The sequence below is a fragment of the Buceros rhinoceros genome, unplaced genomic scaffold (genome assembly GCF_000710305.1).
Source record: "Buceros rhinoceros silvestris isolate BGI_N320 unplaced genomic scaffold, ASM71030v1 scaffold11372, whole genome shotgun sequence".
Lineage (NCBI taxonomy): Eukaryota > Metazoa > Chordata > Aves > Bucerotiformes > Bucerotidae > Buceros > Buceros rhinoceros.
The window spans coordinates 109,029-126,960 of record NW_010399521.1 but is presented as its reverse complement, the minus strand read 5'-3'; the positions used below and the strand labels follow the sequence as shown (position 1 = coordinate 126,960).

The window sequence follows — 17,932 nt, the reverse complement described above, 5'->3', positions numbered from 1 at the left end:
TTTTTTTTTTTTTTTTTTTTTTACAAAAGATTCTGATTCTGCCAGCTCAATGATTTCTTCTGGTGGTATATTTAGCTTCTTAGATGAAGATGAATTTCTCTGCAGCTTCGATCCCATCTGGCATTAGACTTCACTGGTGCAGTTATGGACTCCTGTAGTTAGATGGACTTGTGAATGACTTCCTTCTCCTTCCTCAAAACCGTCCAAACCTGTCTTGACTACCTGTTCCTTCTGTCTTCACCTCTTTTGCATAGGACATGAGAGTTTTATTCTTTCACCTTTTCTGTTCCACAGGTTTGATAAACTAGGCTGTAGTTTGAGTACAATGGGATAGAACTTGCTTTGGGATTTGGTTTTATGGCAGGGACTTAAAACACAGGCTTACAAATCTATCAGTTAATTCCTCTGGTTTGAATAATTTTTTTTTTTCAGATGACCTTAAAGCATCACTATAGGCATATAAAATGATGCACTGAAAACCTTAATCAAATCAACAGAGAGAATACTTTCTATTTATAGTTGAATATTACAGAGACATAGATATCTAACTAATCACGATCAGATTAAAATGCATTCTCTGCTGGTTTTTAGTTTTCCGAATTCGGACATTTTTAGACTACTAACATGAAATTACCTTGAAGCACATAAATATTTAAGCAGGGATAGTTTACCTTTTCTGGTGGGTGTATAATAAACAGTTTAACCATCATCTATATACAGGCTGTTTTGTTCTCCATCTAAAGAGACAATCACCTTTTATTCTTTTCCTTTTTCCTTCGTTTCAGAGCTGTTAGGAAACTATTCGCAAATGCAACCCAGAACAATACTATGCAGTAATTATGACTAGATGACAAAGAGATGCGAACAATTACTGAGCCCATTTTGAAACCCTACACTAATAAAGTCATTAGATGCTGCCCTTGCCATGAGCCTTCTAAAAGCTTCTGAAGCTACAAGAACACACGACATTGTTCGTTAGGACAATTGCTGCTGGCAGAATGCAAACCTTGAGTTAAACCATGCTGCAAATTGATCTTGACATTCTGTTAAGACCGCCACTAAAATCAAAAGCAAAGGAGAAAAGGAGAAAATGAGCGGGTGGGATGTAATCATGGAACAGAAGGGTTCCCTCCTCACCTTCTTTCCTCTTCCTCCTCAAAACAAACCATACAGACAACGACAAACTTGCTGATGTTTGAGAACCTTTATTTTTAAAACATTAATTAGACTTTTGACCTGTTTTTATTGACTGGTGCTGTATTGCTATTGAAGTAAATTAAATAAAATATTGCAAAATACAATAGAAAAGGTTTTCACACTGTTCTGTGAAACCTGTTAAGGATTTAGTGCCTAAAGAATACAACCAACAGTTTTGCAAGCAACATGTACAGAATCTACTGTCACTCCTGAAGAGGCAGTGAGAAACTAACTCTGAGACCAGCTCTCACAGACCCCACACCTGCAATATATTTGCTGAAGGATAAATAGGATTGGGGAGCTTGAGTAATGTGGTCAACTGGTCTTCATCCAGGCATGCATCATTCAGTAGGTTAGTATTAAGGGTCAGCAACTGTGAATATGGCTAATTACTTGATGACAGAAATTGCAGGTGAAGACAACCTGCTGCTGAGAAGCACTTCAGTCAATTAACTCTTTCCTAAGCTTAAGCCACATGAAAAACTATCATTTGAACATTAAAACTAACAAGTACCTGTCATCAGAGCTGAGAAAAGTCGGTGACACCTTGAAATACAGCACCCAAGGGCAAAGATATCCAAAGCTAAAAAGCTGCTACAGACATTTGGGTCACCATTTTATTGCCTGGGCATTGCTTCGCTTGGCATACACTATGTACATTGGAAATCTGTTAATATTATGTATAATCTATGTTTGTAAATGCTATGTGTACAAACAGAAGTGCACATGTGCATGTGTAGGTATATTTGTATGTATATATATTCACTATATACATCTGTCCTGAATACAGATGTATTATATTTATGTGTATTAATGAATAAGCAAAAAAATTTAGGCGTGTGCTTGCATACATGTATATTCAAATCCCATATACATGCACATCATTATAGTACAATAACAGTATTTAGTCAACAACTTTGCCATCAGAAAGTGCCAGAACTATAGCTGCCTACATCTGGCTCTCCTGCTTACGTATCCATAACCTCTCTGAAAACCCAAGGAATTGCTCAGCCCATGCGATGGCCTGATGCAGCTGGTGAGCTGCTGCAGCCACGAGCTCGGACCAACAGGCAGGGCCAGAACTGTCAGCAGTGCTGCTGTGGAACACCACTTCTACTGCCCTGACACCTCCCGTAAGCATGTTTCTGCTGTTTGGAGTTTGCATGGTAGCAAACCTCCACAGTAAGCAATGGAAAGGAAACTAACTTTTAAGCTCACGATTCACCCAAATTGAGTGGAATATAACAAGAAAGTAGAAGATACTCCCGTAGAGCTTTGTGGTATTTTTTGCTCCTTTGACTGTGGACAATGTAAATGACAAGAATATTCCAAACAGTCGTTTACTGAGCTAAACTATAGGTGATCAAGCTTTCATGTAGATTCCTTAACAGTATTATAAAAACAAAACATTCCTTTCCTAAATGAAGGCTCATTATTTTATTATATTATTTTGTGCCTTTTATTATAATTTATTAACTCTGGTAATGAAAAGATTCATAATTTGCAGCATTTAGCCAAAGTAATTACTCCCATTCCCGCAAACCTTATGTTAGAGACAATTAAAAGCTGTGGAAGCCAAAAAACCATCCTCTTAATTGTATTAACTAGAGTTCTCCTTCAGATTGACAAAGTAACAGTCCTGGGTGGCTGCATTTAGAAAATTTTACAAATCTGACTCCTAAAGTCATAATGCTTATGCTCCTGCACTACTGCTTACCCTGGCACCTGCACACAGTGTTTCCCTTCCAGCCCCACCTACCGAACTCTCTCTACTCCGTTCCAATGGCCGTTGAGGAACAAGACTCAGAGATTCCAGCTGAAAAGTGCTAGTGTACAGGAATGCAGGATTCAAAGCACATCCCTACACATCAGTGTCAGCCAAGAAACATATTAAAAATCAGGAAAAAAGACCAAGATTTTGGACCTGATCTTGTTCTACAGTGCTCAGGATGGAGCCCCATTTCATTAATGGGAAAAGCGGAAACTCCTGTTAACACTGGTTTTGGAACATAATGACATCCATAGACGTCCGAAAGAGGACAGCAAAGAGAGAGAGAAAAATCAGAATATTCAAGATTTTTTGGCTTATATGAGGAAAGTATTTATATGTTTGAATTTACTCATGGCATGCTACAGTACTGAGAACCTGTCTTTTGCCACTGACACTGAGGTGTCCCTATTGTTTGCTGTAAATCAAGTGGGCCCAATTCCTCTCCCTTCTCACCCTGACTTTTCCACTAATGCAATTAAAACAGTACAAAGAAGTTGCTCCAGGGCTATGCCAACAGGCAAAAAGCAGCTCCTCCTGTTGTTGCCCTTGTCTCCTCACCGCTCAAATAAAAAGCTACATGTGACTGTATTCATAGGGACACAGGGCAGAACAGGCTCCACACTGTTGTTGTGTCGCATAACGAAGGGTAGTAATTAAACAGAGGTACCAAGTATTTATTTGTGGGAATGCCCACAGTGCACTGGCGCTTTACAAAGAGAGAAGGAAGCATCATGCCCCGTCTGAAGAAACCACAGTCTAAGGAGCAGGATGCGGCACTAAACACAACTGAGAAATTACTCTAATTTGAGCCAGCATGCCTTGTTTACCTCTTACTATTTTCTGACCTCACTCTTAATATGACAGTTTCTTTATTTTTGTTAATAGGAAGCAAAAAATGAAGGTTTAAAAACCCTACCATAATGCACAATCAGGAACTCAGCTCATTGAGGAGAGCTCTAAAGCCTTAAACAAGCCCTTTATTTTGTGTTTTAAGAAGTGTCATAAGGAGTTAATAGGACACAGCTGTACCGGCTCTTTCTAACAGGCAGCTTCTGTCGCTTTGGTCACCACAGGTGTCTCTGTAACCTGCAAACTCTTATTACTGGTGTATCAAAGTTATGCTACTTAATAGATTTCTTTAGTAAAACACAACAAAGCAATTACATGGCTGTTGATCGTCAGTCATAAAAAAGCCCTCAAACAGTTTTTCAAAAGAAACTACACTGCAATTTTTTGTCATTGTAAAAGAAAAGAAACTAGAGAATTAAATAGAAAAGCGAACAATAGAACAGCAGGTAGTCAACTGAACTTAGCCACTACAGATGGTTTAGAAATAGTGTTTCCTTCTACACCAACTTGTGGGATAAAAGAAAAGGAGGAGGCTCCTTACTGCCATGAATGGCAATACCAAAAGACTTAAAGCAACTTTGCTGTCTACGTATTTGGTCCTATGAAAGAACCTACATGTTTCTTTTTCCTCTCTCTCTCTTTTCTTTCTTGAAAAACTTTTAATCTGTTTTTGCAACTGCTTTTTTCCATAGTCTTTGACTCTTCTCTAGAATAACTTAAATAGAAACATAGCTGCTGATTCATCCAATGCCAAAATGCAGAAGGTCGAGTGAGGAACGTCTGTGAAACACAAGTGTCATTTAAAAAGCATATTGGAAAAAGAAATTGTTCTGTTCTCCATGCTCACCTTCAGTAAAGAAATATTACCTATAATTTACGTATTCAAGAATAGGAATGCATGAACGCTCTACGCTAGCAAGCCACAAGAGAAAGAAACATAAATATGTAATTTTGATTGTTCAATAATCAATGGAGTTGTGTAAAAAAGTGACATTATCCATCCCAGCCCAAGTGACTGTTGCATCTTTTGTTCAAAAGTTAGAATAACTCTAATTATAGTAATATCCACAAGACATTATCCTGGCAAGCAGTAGTCTTCTGTGTAAATAAAGGGGATGAAATAAGGTCCAAGTGAGAAAACCAAACAAGTTTGATTTCTAAATATAAATATAATCATCAAATCATTATTTTCAATAGATTATGAACAATTGGTAAATAACTAAAGGAGAGGTCTCATATAAAAGTAAGAAAATTTGTTGGTAACACATAGAAGACATAGAAGCAGGTAGAATCTTCCATTTTTTAATTTTTTCACTCATCAGCAAACAGATGGCCTCTCTAAGGATAGCTTTTATTATATTAAAAGCTATCAAAATATCTGAACATTACCAATGAAATGTTCTGTAAGAAAACTGTAGTTCAAAAGAGGTCATATGAATTGCAAGCTTTTAATTTTTTTGCATTATGTTTTTAAATATTAATTTGTCACATGGATGTTATTTTTTAAATAAGATTTTCATTAACAGCGGTAGTTATTATTCCAGACAGTTCTAATGCAGTTATGCACACCTATGCACATACAATTAGTGTCACGTACTGTTACGGCACTACAGTGCAAACTAAGTTTGCAAAACCAACTAAAAAAAAAAAATCTTCAACTATTTTTTCCTGCACAGGAATAAGAAGTCACTCTGTAATGAAAACAAGGACGGTCCAATCCTCAGTTAACGTCAGCCAGCACAGTTCCATTGATCAGCTAAGAATGAGCATGAAGTTTTTAGTTCCAATAGATATCAAGCAATAAAAGATTTTATACACAGAGATAACACAATAATAAGGGTCTTCCTTGAGAGAAAAGCTGCTCCACTCACAGTCCAAAGAGTCTTACCTTGCTCTGTTTGCCTCTTTTGTCATGTCCCACGCCCAGGTTATGAAGTTCTGACTCAGATAGGAGACGATAGATTCAGCACAAAGCATTTGTGAGCAGAAGACGTTGGTTAATACACTTTCATCATGGTGGAGGTAGATAGCAAGAAGCTTTCTCTGAAAAGACACAAGGAAAGATCACGGAAGACCTCCTCATGCTATTTAGTAGCTTAAAATTCTTGCTGCAGATCTGTGTGTTAGAATGCCCTATGGACTCAACATGTAGATTTCAAGTCAATTGGTCCATCCCCTCCAAATCTTTAAATCTCAATGCTTCCTAATATTTTATTTCAGGTACCAAAACACAACATATTATATGCTCAGAACATGAAAATAACAACATTTGAATGAAAACAAAAAAACTATTAACAGTCTTCGCTTAAGAAATGAGTTAACTTTTTCTGGCTTGCTGCCCCATAAACATAATATTCCTGAGCAAGGAGCACACCTCTTGTTACAGCAGCATCTCCAATACAAAACCATCGTAAACAACCTGAGAAAACAACAGTGTATTGTTATTACCGCATCTGTGGCCAAATAAGGAGGAAAATGAGTAACAATATAGCCAACTACAGTCCCAATGCCTGCGACGCTACATGCTGGATATTTTGGTAGCTCTCCATCCAGCCATATAACATGGGGAGGCCCACAGCACATGAGCCTCTCACCTAGTTTGTGAGTTGACGTGCAGCTGGTCACAAGGCCACGTGTCAGCCCAGCTGGCCACATCTCTTGTGGTGCTGAGGAGCAAGGTAGCCACCCCAGCACTGCAAATATGAAAGATGCAAGGGAAGGGGTATGGGACACGTGGATCAAATCCCACACTGAGTTTGTGAGTGCCGATACATGTCTCTGTAGTTACCACGTTAGTGAAGACTAGGTGTTGAGGAAGGAGTTTGTGCCTTCTTGACACAAAATATCCTGTGCCATGTTCTTCAGAAGCCCTATCAAGTAATATATGAGTTTCACTGCCAGCAGTGCTGTGTCCCCAAGGTCACCTCAGACCACCTTTTGGAAAGGGAGTCTATATACAGGAAGTGGACTGAGAAAACTACAGGGAAACTATGAGCTACTGAAGGACCATGATCCTGTATCTGGTATTTAGTGAATTATAAGTACCACTCAGAAAGGTAACACTTTCCATTCCTCCATACCCATATATATTACTTACTTTATTTTAAAATCCTATTTGAACATATTTGCTGAGATGATATGGTAAATGCTATTTTCAGACTTTTTTTTTCAAATTCAGATTCTCAAATCGCTTCATCAGAACACTAGAACTGAACACTAGATATTGATGTGTTCTGATATAGCAAGTCATGGGATGCAATTTTGAGACAAGTTGTCTTTGTAAAAAGCTTGTATGCCTATCACCTCATATACTGGCTTTGCATAAAACTTAATGACTGTTTATAAAACAAAGAATACATTTGAACATTAGACTTTGGGAAAGGGATTAGTAATTTGCATTAATGTTTGTCTAATTTAATTTAAATGTGCTTCAGAACCACACACGCATGTGCCAGGAAGGGCCACTAATAAGACCCACATGCAGAGATCCATCTAAGTGCAGCCAACAATGTTGACTGAAACCAAACTTGAAAATCCAGGGCACTGATGCACAATATCAAGCAATAAACCAGCATTTCTGTGGTGATATTTAATTTAAAAAGAAGAAAGAGGCAGGGGAAGATCAGGCACTGTCTGTTTTTGAGGATCAGCCATTCTGCATTTCAAAGCGTCGATCCCTGCAATATCCAGGTTACTGTGCTAGAATCTCGACTATTATATAGCAGTTGTAAGAGAGGGAGGGCAAAGATGTGTTTACTCAGTGATTAGGGCCTTAGAATAAGCCTCTAGCTCCTAGAGAGACAGCTCACCACTTATTCATTTGGACCAATTCACAAAGCCTAGAAAGATTAAACATCCATGCTGAGAAGACAAGCGAATGCAGACGGTGAAAAAGAAATAAAAATTCTTTAAAAACTCTGAGATGACTTCATTATTTTTTCCACAAGGAAACTTTAGGAAAGTGTTTAGTTAGAGAAAAACCCACATTGACCTCTCCCTAAACCCTTAATCTTTCCTTTGTGGTGGCACTGCTTTGTGGTAAGCGGATGGCTTTGCTCTCCTCTTTTCACTGGGAGCGGATAGAAAAAAAAAGGCTCTTGAGAAACACTTTTACTTCCAAAGAAACAACCCCATGAAACTGTTAAATATGAGATTCCATACAACGGAATGTTTCAAAATATGTACAGTTTTAGGCTTAAAGATTTAGGGACAAATTTTAGTAAACAGAACAGGCACGTACACAATAGATGTTTACACTGAGCTACTTTACAAATGAATGTAATTTTTGTTGCACCAACAAATCTCACCGTGAAAAGACTGAACTCCATCACTTACAAAAGACTGTACTTGTGTCTGATAATTCATCCCAAATGTTAAAGTCAGGCATAGGCATACTGCTAGGACAAATGAAAACAGGTAGCAGAAGGAACTGAAGTGCTGAAACATGATTTTGAAAAACCTTAGCGGAAGCCAGGGGTATTTTTTCCTTGGAAAAGGAATTATTGCAAAAGGCTCATGGCTTAGAGTTTGCTGTTGTTGCTGTCATTCTGTGTTTCGTTTGTTTGTGAGGGGCTTTTTACTAACCCACAGTAGTATATATTTATAAGCAGGTTTTTGCTGGTTTTATTTCAAGCCTTTGAAAAATCAGAGTAAATTCTAGGATTCCATGACGACTAATACTGGGAAGTTTTTAGTCAATACTAATAAAACAGACTTACTAAACCATTGAACAGTCTTCCACAGAAGAAGCCCCCTAATGGAGCACTAGTCTGTTCTGTGCTGGATTTCTCAAAATTATAATGACTCAGGGGTTATATATTTAGCATAAAAATTTAACTAAGAAAAAAGAAATCCACTGGGGAAGAACTTTTACTAATTCATATGAAGGTACCTAATACTGAAAAGGTTCCAAGTTCTGAATAGCTGATGGATTTCCAAAGCCCCTAGGACTTCAGGAACTTAACCATCAAGAGATGTATTTTTCAGAGCCTGTGGATGCTGAAAACCAGGCAGTCATACAGGCGAGTTTTCAGAAGGGACCTGGATTTACAAACACGCTCAAGAGTCTAAGTCTCATCAATGTCAATAAGGTCCTAAAAGTTTGAACTCTAAGTTCCAGGTTTTGTTTTGTTTCACAAGAAAAAGGGCCATTCCAGCATCTCGACTATCTAAATACCTTAGAAAAATCCAGACCTCATGCAATTTTCTTCTGCAGCCTCTCTTGCAGAGAGACTGCATGAGCCTCAGCTAGCTGTGCCCCTGCTGCCTTGCCTCACACTCACCACTATGTACTTCAGTGAAGCGATGCAGCCTTCTCCTGCCAGATTTTGATCTGTTGATGGAATATGCCTGGCATGTGTCACCCTGGAATGGAACGCAGGCTGTGCACGGACAATGTACTGCAGCAGGGCAGCCTCTGAGAGGCACAGTCCTTCCAGCTGTAGCCTTGAACCAGGAAACCTCTCTGCCACCTCATCCAAAGTACAGCAGACTCCTGCCACATAAAGTGATGCACCTGACCAAAAGGTCTAACACGCACAAGCACTCCAACATGAGACAAACACTTTAAAGATCTGTCCTGTGTACCAAAACTTGGCTATTTTTGCATTTTAACTTCAGAAAAGTTAATGCACTTGCACAGAATTAAAGGAAATGAAGGAAAAATTGGCACTGAGGCAGAAAAAAGCACACATCTTCATGAGGTTGAGACTAAATCGATAACCACTGAGTAATGGGATATCCAAGCTTCTCGGTCAGATCCTAGTAACATGAATAACTTCAGATACCTCAGAAGAATATGACCTAGAATGAGAGTAGCAATACAGTCATAAGGGTCAGCAAAAACACAGACCCAAAAGGTTATTTTTGAATTTCGGGTTCACAAGTTCAAGTAATAATTGAGGCAAGAATGTTCACGAGTAACATCTGCTAGAGGCATGAATGTTCTTTCAAGCTGGTAGACTAATGAATCAAGACCTTAATATTTCCTGCAGGTTTTATGTAGTGAGAGCTAATTTAGATTAAGAAAGGGACACACTTGTACATCTTTAAGTCTCTGAAGGGTACAATTTGATCCACCTCTCTGAGGTGATCTTGGAGATCATATGATCAGCCTTCTTGGACACACAGCTACTTTCTTACGCACAATCTTTATTGCCTAAGCAGAATACAATTCTTTTCTAACACCAAGGCGATTGGAACTAAAATGTAGCCCACAGGTTCCTTAAGTGAGTGTGAGATGATTCCTGTAATGTATTATACATGGCATAAGACATCCCTAAACTAATTTCTAGTTCAATCTTTCAGTAATTTTACCTTTCAGTGAAATATGTAGTCTGAAAAAATCATCAGTGATGGAGAATCCACAGGAACAATGGTAAGCTGTTCAAATGACTAATCATTCTCCCAGGTAAAGCTGTGTTTTATTTTAAGCTTGATTCAGTCTACTTTCATCGTCCAAATATTTGATCCTATTATACTGTTGTATCTCTGTTTCAATCCACTGAACTTGTCGTGGTATCTTACATAATGCAAAGAATATCCAGTAATTAAACCCAAACTCAAATAAGACCTACAAAACACAGGCTCTGAAAGAGGAGGGAATGTAGAGTGTGGCAGGCAATTTCAATACACTTTCACTATTTAATAATAAGTACAGAGAACACTGAAGAGAACCCGTACCCAGGAATAATCTTTCAGATCTAAAAGGTGAAGCAGAATAAAGGATGAGTGGGCACACAGTGAGATTACTAAGCTGGTATGTTGTAGCAACAATTTCTAAACAGTAATTGTCCAAAGTCCAGAGTTAATTTAAGAATGAAAGCACAGAACTGCCAACATGCATCAGGCAAGACTGAAAGGAAAATGTAGGTGACTAACATGGGACTTAACTGGAATTTATGTACTGACATCTACCACAGAGCAGCTGATTTACTCTTCCCAGAAGGCTAGAGTTATACTTCTATACCTGTCCGCCGCAGTTTCAGCCAGACCATGTAGATGACTGTTCAAGTTACTAATGTTTAATCAGAATCCATAAAGGAACCATTTCTCCATCTAGGACCCTCAGATAGCTCAACCACAGAGATGCATTTTTAAAGCACACCTTGGACACACAACATGATGAAGCCCCTTATAAAACGCAGGGATAGCAATTTGACTTGAATTTGAAATGTGCCTGGAGTCAAAGGTGATGGCACAGCTGTACTCTGACATCGCTCCACAGTATTTCAGGAGTAAATGGAGGTGGAAAGACAACAAAGACTAAAAGATAAAGCTGTCCTGCAATTGGGATTCAGCACCTCTCTCCTCATGAGGTAGCATCTAAAAGACAGACTTCAAATTTCTCTTCTGAGATGAGAAGACTGGAGGGCAGCCAGTGCTGTTTCTACAACGCGCTCTAACAGGAATCAGAATAATCACCTCTGTGAACCTTTTTTCTATTTTGAAGTTCTGCATGAACAGATAAAAATGATCCTACAGAAAGCCCACTATGAAGCAATATTCTGCTACCACCATGGGGGGGAAAAAGAACCCCAAACAGCTTTTATTTGAACATGCCAAATAATTTATTCCAGATATTCAGGAAATAAAGTACCCGTATGTGAAAGGGATGGTGCTGCCACTATATTGAACCTGAAAGACAGAATTCAAGGAGAAGAAAAACGTGGTTCATTTTCAGTATGCAGGAATATATATTGAGGTGACAATACCAATCTACGCTAAGAGATGTTTCACATATTTATTAAAAGTCAGTGGACAGAAAGGTTTAGAGAGGAGCAGGAGGTGATCTGACAGAGGTATATAAAGACAAGAGCTCCTGAAAAGGTAAAGCAGATGCCTTTATTCTTTCTCATAATAAAAAAAGTAGCAACTACCTATAAAAATAAAAAATGAAAAGGTCTAATAAAAGAAAATAAATTAGTATTATTCAAGTAAGCAGCTCAGATTCAACATAACATTAAGATCTGGTATTAGTAACAACACCACTCTCAGGATAAACCCCCTGATGTTTCTGAACACAAGGCACCCACAAACTTTAGGTTGCAAAGAATCCTCTCCCAAACATCCTGTTTAAAAGTGTCCATTATTAGATTTCTGCCATGGTATTGGAGTCTAGCTGTTTCTAAGGTAATGTAGCTACTTGAGCAATGAGTTAAGCTTGTTCTTCATAAACTAATGTAACCGAGAGATGTTTCTTTCCAATTGGCACAGTAAGTAGAGGAAGACTTTCTCAAAAGAACTCACTTGTTAATTTAATAAACCTCTGTCTCTTTCTTGTGACCCAGTTAAAAAAAAGAAAAAAAAAAAAAGAGAATAGTTTCTTGTATTATATATACCCATAAGCCTTGGAAATGAACACACAACGCCCTTAAACAATCAGGCTGCAGGAGGTAACTGGGGATTTCATTGCCAAGGACACTGGTTGTTACAAGGCAAAGCTCTGTATCTTCACTATTGTATTTTTGTGCTAAAGAGATACACATGTTTTAAAGTAGAGCTCCATTTGACCTTATTCCGTATCTCCTACCTAAAACTAGCTATAATAAAAAAACCCCTACAATAATAAAAGCTAAACAAAACACAGGTAACAGACAATCATCTAAACTTTTTACAAGGTATTTCTTTCTCAAGTAATGTTTTTCTTAAGCAGCTATGAATTACCATGCTTTCCAGCCCAAGAAAATGAAAGACACTAAGAACATCTATTTTCTTAAAAACAATTTTAACCCATGATCTGTGTTTAAAACACATGTTCAGAAATAAGTTAATTTTAAAAAAAATAACCCAAACTAAAATATTTCTGCAAAAAGGCTTCAGGTTGATATGCACTGGAATTTTTTGGAGGGGAAAAAATTATCCGCAATATAGATTAAAAACGTAGCTGATGGCTGTCTCACTAGGCCTGAACTGTAGAGTGCACCTTCTGCTCTGGACAGCGTTGAGAATTTGTCAAGAAAAGGCTAAGATCTCTGAGCACTCGAGCTGCCAAGTGCTCTCAAATTAAATCAGTTTGAAGCGGTTTTCATTAAGATGGATTGAGTGTGGCATCGTGAGAAACACTCTATCAAATGTAGTGTTTTACTTAGTGATTAAGTATATACCAGTTGATGAAGCTACCCAAATCCTTCGTAATCCCACCACTCCAATAAACATTTAATGAGTATATAAGTTCAAAAAGCCTAGCAGAGGATTTAAACCTTCAATCTTGTTTTTATTTACTCTTGGAACTCAATTTCTCACTTCAAGTGAAGAATGCTGGTGCCTGAACCTCATCTGTTGCCCTGGTAAAATTAAGTTCCCTCCACAGTATAAATGAGGAGACAAGACATACAGGTTGCAACTTCTCCTAAGCTTTTTTTCTTAAACTGATACACATATTACATTATTTCATGAAATGCAATTACAAAACTGTAAAATCATGTATCCCCTTCCTCAAGTGTGAATCCCACTAGCCATCCTTAAAAAAAACTTGTTTGTAAGAGGAAAAAAGCAGTAAAAATAAATAGTATTTATACATTCTCATATCTTTGTTTAAAATCAGAATGTTACAGCAAAAATATTGTCATCCCATGGGGTAGTTGATGGATGGAAAGCTTTCAAAAATTAGGGCAATATTTTGGAAAAAAGAAAGAAAGAAAGGAAGAAAAAAGGCACAAAAATAATGCTTTCCTAAATATATAACCTTATCCTGACGAGGATCTGGTCTGCATACATTGCAAAAATACTAGAAATGTAAGGTCACAGGAATTTCTGATGTGCTATGTAAGCAGAATAAGAAGTACTTTGATTAAAAAACTGTGTAACTGCACTGCATTAATATCAAAATTATAGGTATATAAAATAATATTTATGAAAACTCCTAATGGGCTCTCGTCCATTATTATATTGATACACCATCAACGATTTCCGATGAAACAACGCAAAGTGCACTTCCTAACTCAAACACTTCCCTTGTTGAACTGATGCGATTTCTTTAAAACATGCATTAAGGTCCACTTTGATGAGTTACTGTAAGTTCATACTTTGACACTGAAATATTACGCATCCATTTTGCTCTGAAATCTGTGCAAAGACATGCAAATATCCACTAAACTTAGAGTGTATGCACGACACGTGAAGTATGTGTAAACTCAAGCCATGCAGCGTAGATTGGTAACACTGCACTTATCAGAACAGCCCCTAACATAACATAGCTGTTCCGTCCAAAATGAGTAAGTATGGGGAGCCAAAGCATTCTTCATTTCAAAATTAAATACCTACCATGACAACAAAAAGTAAATTTAAACAGCATGATTCTCTTGTTTGTGTTTCAGCTTTATCTATAGTTAATTATGCAGGGTTTGGGTTTCTCCTTAGCGAATAAGTCACCAGAACTTAAATAAACTATCCCTGTTCTAATTTTATTAAAATACTGATTTTAAAACTGTGCATGGAATAACAGAAACTTGAGATGTCTGGTTGGATGTACGGAAAAACTAAATAACCAAACCTTAGTAGTGGAATTCACTTGGCAGATAAAAACCGTATAAAGGCAAAGAATCCGCACTGCATTTCAGAGACCTTTCAATTTAAATTTACAATTTCATTAGCCAGCCTTCAGAGGAGTTACCAACATGCAACACTGAACTTGTCACAATCACAAGACTCGCAGCCAGTGTTAGCTGGTGCTAGGACACCATGATTTCAGGAAGAAAAGGGAGGGGGAAAGAAAAAAAAAAAGAAAAAGAATAGCTGTGATGACTAAAGGACTCCAATAAAAATACAGCCTGAATGATTAGGAAGCATGAATTATTCGCTGTCATTTCAACAACAACCAAGGTAAGTATTCTAGTCAGTCAAATGAACTCTTCCCAAACAATAAAACCAAAATAACTCCAAAATTCAGTTTATCTTTTAAAAACGAAGATGAAACATTTACAGTGATTTCCATTTCCCCCCTATATTAAAGTTTTAATACACACTTACATCTCTAGCTTTCCCATAGAAGGCTTCTTGAAAAGCAGCCTCTAATGATCCAATAAAATAAACAGGATGGCAGTCCCCATATCTATTTGAGATAAAATTTCCAATTAACAAAAAATTATGAAAATAAACGATTTCAGTAGTCTACCTCTTCATATTTTCTGTAAATGTGCATTGGCTAAACCTTCAGAAAGATGAAGTACTACACTTTCAAAGTGCCGAAGAGAAATATTTAGAAGTCATCCGTCTCTCAACATTTAAAAGTTTAAAGTAAGCAACTACTACCTTACAAATTTTATTGTAAAAACATCCCGTTTACATACATGGACACCTGAAGTTCTATACAGTTTTTCAATTATATCTCGTTTCCTCTATTATATCCTTAAAGGTTAATCAAAGGCTGTTCTTGTATTACATATTAATGCACCTCATATACAGAAATGAACATTTCATCTCAGAGGAGTGAAACAGAAGGCACGTAAACTTTGCAACACTTTGCAGTATATTGGTTTGCAGATTTTACCTGTTTCATGAACCATAGCAACCGTTCAACAATGCCTGATTGGGTAGTAGAAAGTTTTAAAAAGGCAGCATTTCGATATTTTTTAAAATTAGGGACCTATCCAACCACTTCATTATTGTGAAAACTCTTACTGTAATCCTCTCTATCTTTTTCAATATTAATCAGTTTCAGCTTTTCTGTTCCTGTATATCATATTAAAATTACTACACATAATCAGCCTTTATCATCCTTCTAGACCCCTACATAAATAAGCCATGATATTAATTAGTAAGGCAATAATGGCATTAATCAATAAGGCAAGAATCTTGTCACAGTAACTTGGACTGAGAAATAATTTTATTTCAGAAATGGTTCTACCAAAGTTAAGCTTAAAGTAAATTAGATTAGCATGCCTAAATGTGCTATGATCCCACAAGAAAATACGTGTATTTGGTTTATTTTTATTTCCATTATTTACTAAATTTTACTGTTAGTGACAGGAATTGTACAGTTATTAGGCCAAGCTTACCTTGAAGAAAACTCTGCTGTAAATTGTAATAAGGCATCTCCTTCATTTTCAGCATTTTCTGGCACTTAAAAAATGAAAAATATAAATTAAATGCAACCTTATAAAAACAGATTTTAATACGCAAACTCACTTGCTTCATAGATTTTTTTTATGTTGACAGCTTACTGATGCGGTTACCAAGAGACCAGAGAAATTTCCTGAAAGACTATCAACTCGGAAAGACATGGAATTTCCAGATGCTCTCATGAATATATTCAGGCTTTCCAAACAGTAAAATGCTCAGGTCCAGTGTAATGTGATATATCGCTTGTTCAGAGTTAACGCTCCGGACTTACTTTAATACATTTAAATGAAAGGGCTGGCTTGAAAGTCCCTCGATATTGCTAGTTACTTTTTTCTCCCTTTTTTTTTTGTTGTTTGTTTTACTTTTTAAAAATTTCCTATACATGAGGTTAAAAAGTTTTCCATATTATTATGCATATTTGCTGTCAAAAACCTTCTAAGGATTTAACACTAACGCAAGCCAGAAGTAAATAAATACAGAATTGCATATAGGAGGTAACTTGGTAATTTAAGAGCAAATAATCACTGAGAAACTTGTTTAAATAAATGACTAAAAATACTAACGACCACAAGATGCTGAAGCTAAAATCTGTAGAAATTTCAAAACAGGGAAGTGGAGATCTAGTTACCTACAGGAACACTGGGGTAGAGAGCATAATTTTTCTGAGTTTCATTATTATTCCTCAACTATATAGCTAAAAACAGAAGGTTAAAAAACTTCCTCCATGAGGAGATACTTTCACGGTTGCCAATTTTGTTTGCAGTATTTTCACTTGATACATCCATCAGATGTGACGCTCCAACAGTTCTAACACTCCTATCAAAAGAGACTTCTCTGTTTCTTATTATGCAGACCCATCCTAGCTCTCTGCCTTCACTACTGCTAGGCAGTCACCAGTTAATTGTAAATTAACTGTCACTTCTTACTCATCGGTGATTTCCTCAAGGCAGATGATGCTACTCCAAACATTTCTCCATCATCAACTCCAAACTCTGTAGCATCTTCAAAGTCATCTCCATCGCTGTCACTAACCATGTGAACATCAGTGCACTGCTATATAAAAACAACAACAAAAAAATCCACCATAAGCCTCTATTACCATCTTTAGTGAAAAAAGAAATACATGCACAGTGAAAATATACATTTCTATAAAAACACCTAATTTTTAACAGAAGTCTGGCTGACAGCAGTGTGACAAAACACGTTATTAAATAACTGTCTCTGTATACACATAGTTGAGTAAATTTTATCCAAAGTTAGTACTATTTCCATCAGATGGTGTTACAGCTGGCTTAACTGCGTAAGAAAGAGTGAGAAAAGCCACAGAATCTATCGATAACTTTAGACATCCAGCTACAATCTACTTTAGCAATACTTGCATGGTGGGGGACAGTCCTTGGGAAAGCTCCTATCCATCGTATTGCAATCTCTGACATACAAATTTAGCACCTGTAATCCTAACCTGGCACACCAAACCACTGCATGTTGAATCACAAGCTGATTTATTCGGCATATCAACATAAAGGAGAAAAACAAATGTTTTCGTGCAAGGAGATAAGGTCCCATCTGTGCCTCCAACTCTCACCATCAAATCTTTTGGATTTCATGTCCTCTGAAACATAGAACAGCTCAGAAAAAACTTTGGTTTTAACTATTCAGCATTAATTTGCCTCTAAATTGACTTTCCATGAATGACCATCCCAGCTCCACTTGACCTAGAAGTTACACTGATAGTACACGACAGAGTATCTACATGAAACCCTGAAGGTGCAACGAAGTGTATTACAGAATGTGAGATCTCAGCTCTAACATGCAAGTGACCATGGGAAGAGCCAAATCCTCCCACCACATTGCACCTCTCTCTACAACAGGTACACATAAAGAACTTAATTCATAAATGTTCTTTTTTTTTTTTTTTATCTAGTCCACATGAAAATTCTACATGGTGAACAAACTCAGCCAGGTCATTTTGAAAGAATGGAGTAAAGCAGCAATGCCACATAGTTATGCTGGTAGATCCCAAGAAAAAACAACTACCTATTAAACCTAAGTGGT

General features: G+C 37.2%; 1 protein-coding gene across 1 annotated transcript in view; it reads right to left on the bottom strand.

Annotated features, from left to right (window-relative positions):
• FAF1 (Fas (TNFRSF6) associated factor 1) overlaps positions 1-17,932 on the bottom strand; it is a 165,751-nt gene that overhangs the window by 38,946 nt on the left and 108,873 nt on the right. Inside the window, exons 10-13 of the mRNA XM_010131516.1 lie at positions 16,804-16,930; positions 15,814-15,877; positions 14,786-14,867; positions 5,706-5,860 (exon numbers count right to left, since the gene is read on the bottom strand). Coding sequence (XP_010129818.1) covers positions 5,706-5,860; positions 14,786-14,867; positions 15,814-15,877; positions 16,804-16,930 — 428 coding nt within the window. The remainder of the gene's footprint in view (positions 1-5,705; positions 5,861-14,785; positions 14,868-15,813; positions 15,878-16,803; positions 16,931-17,932) is intronic.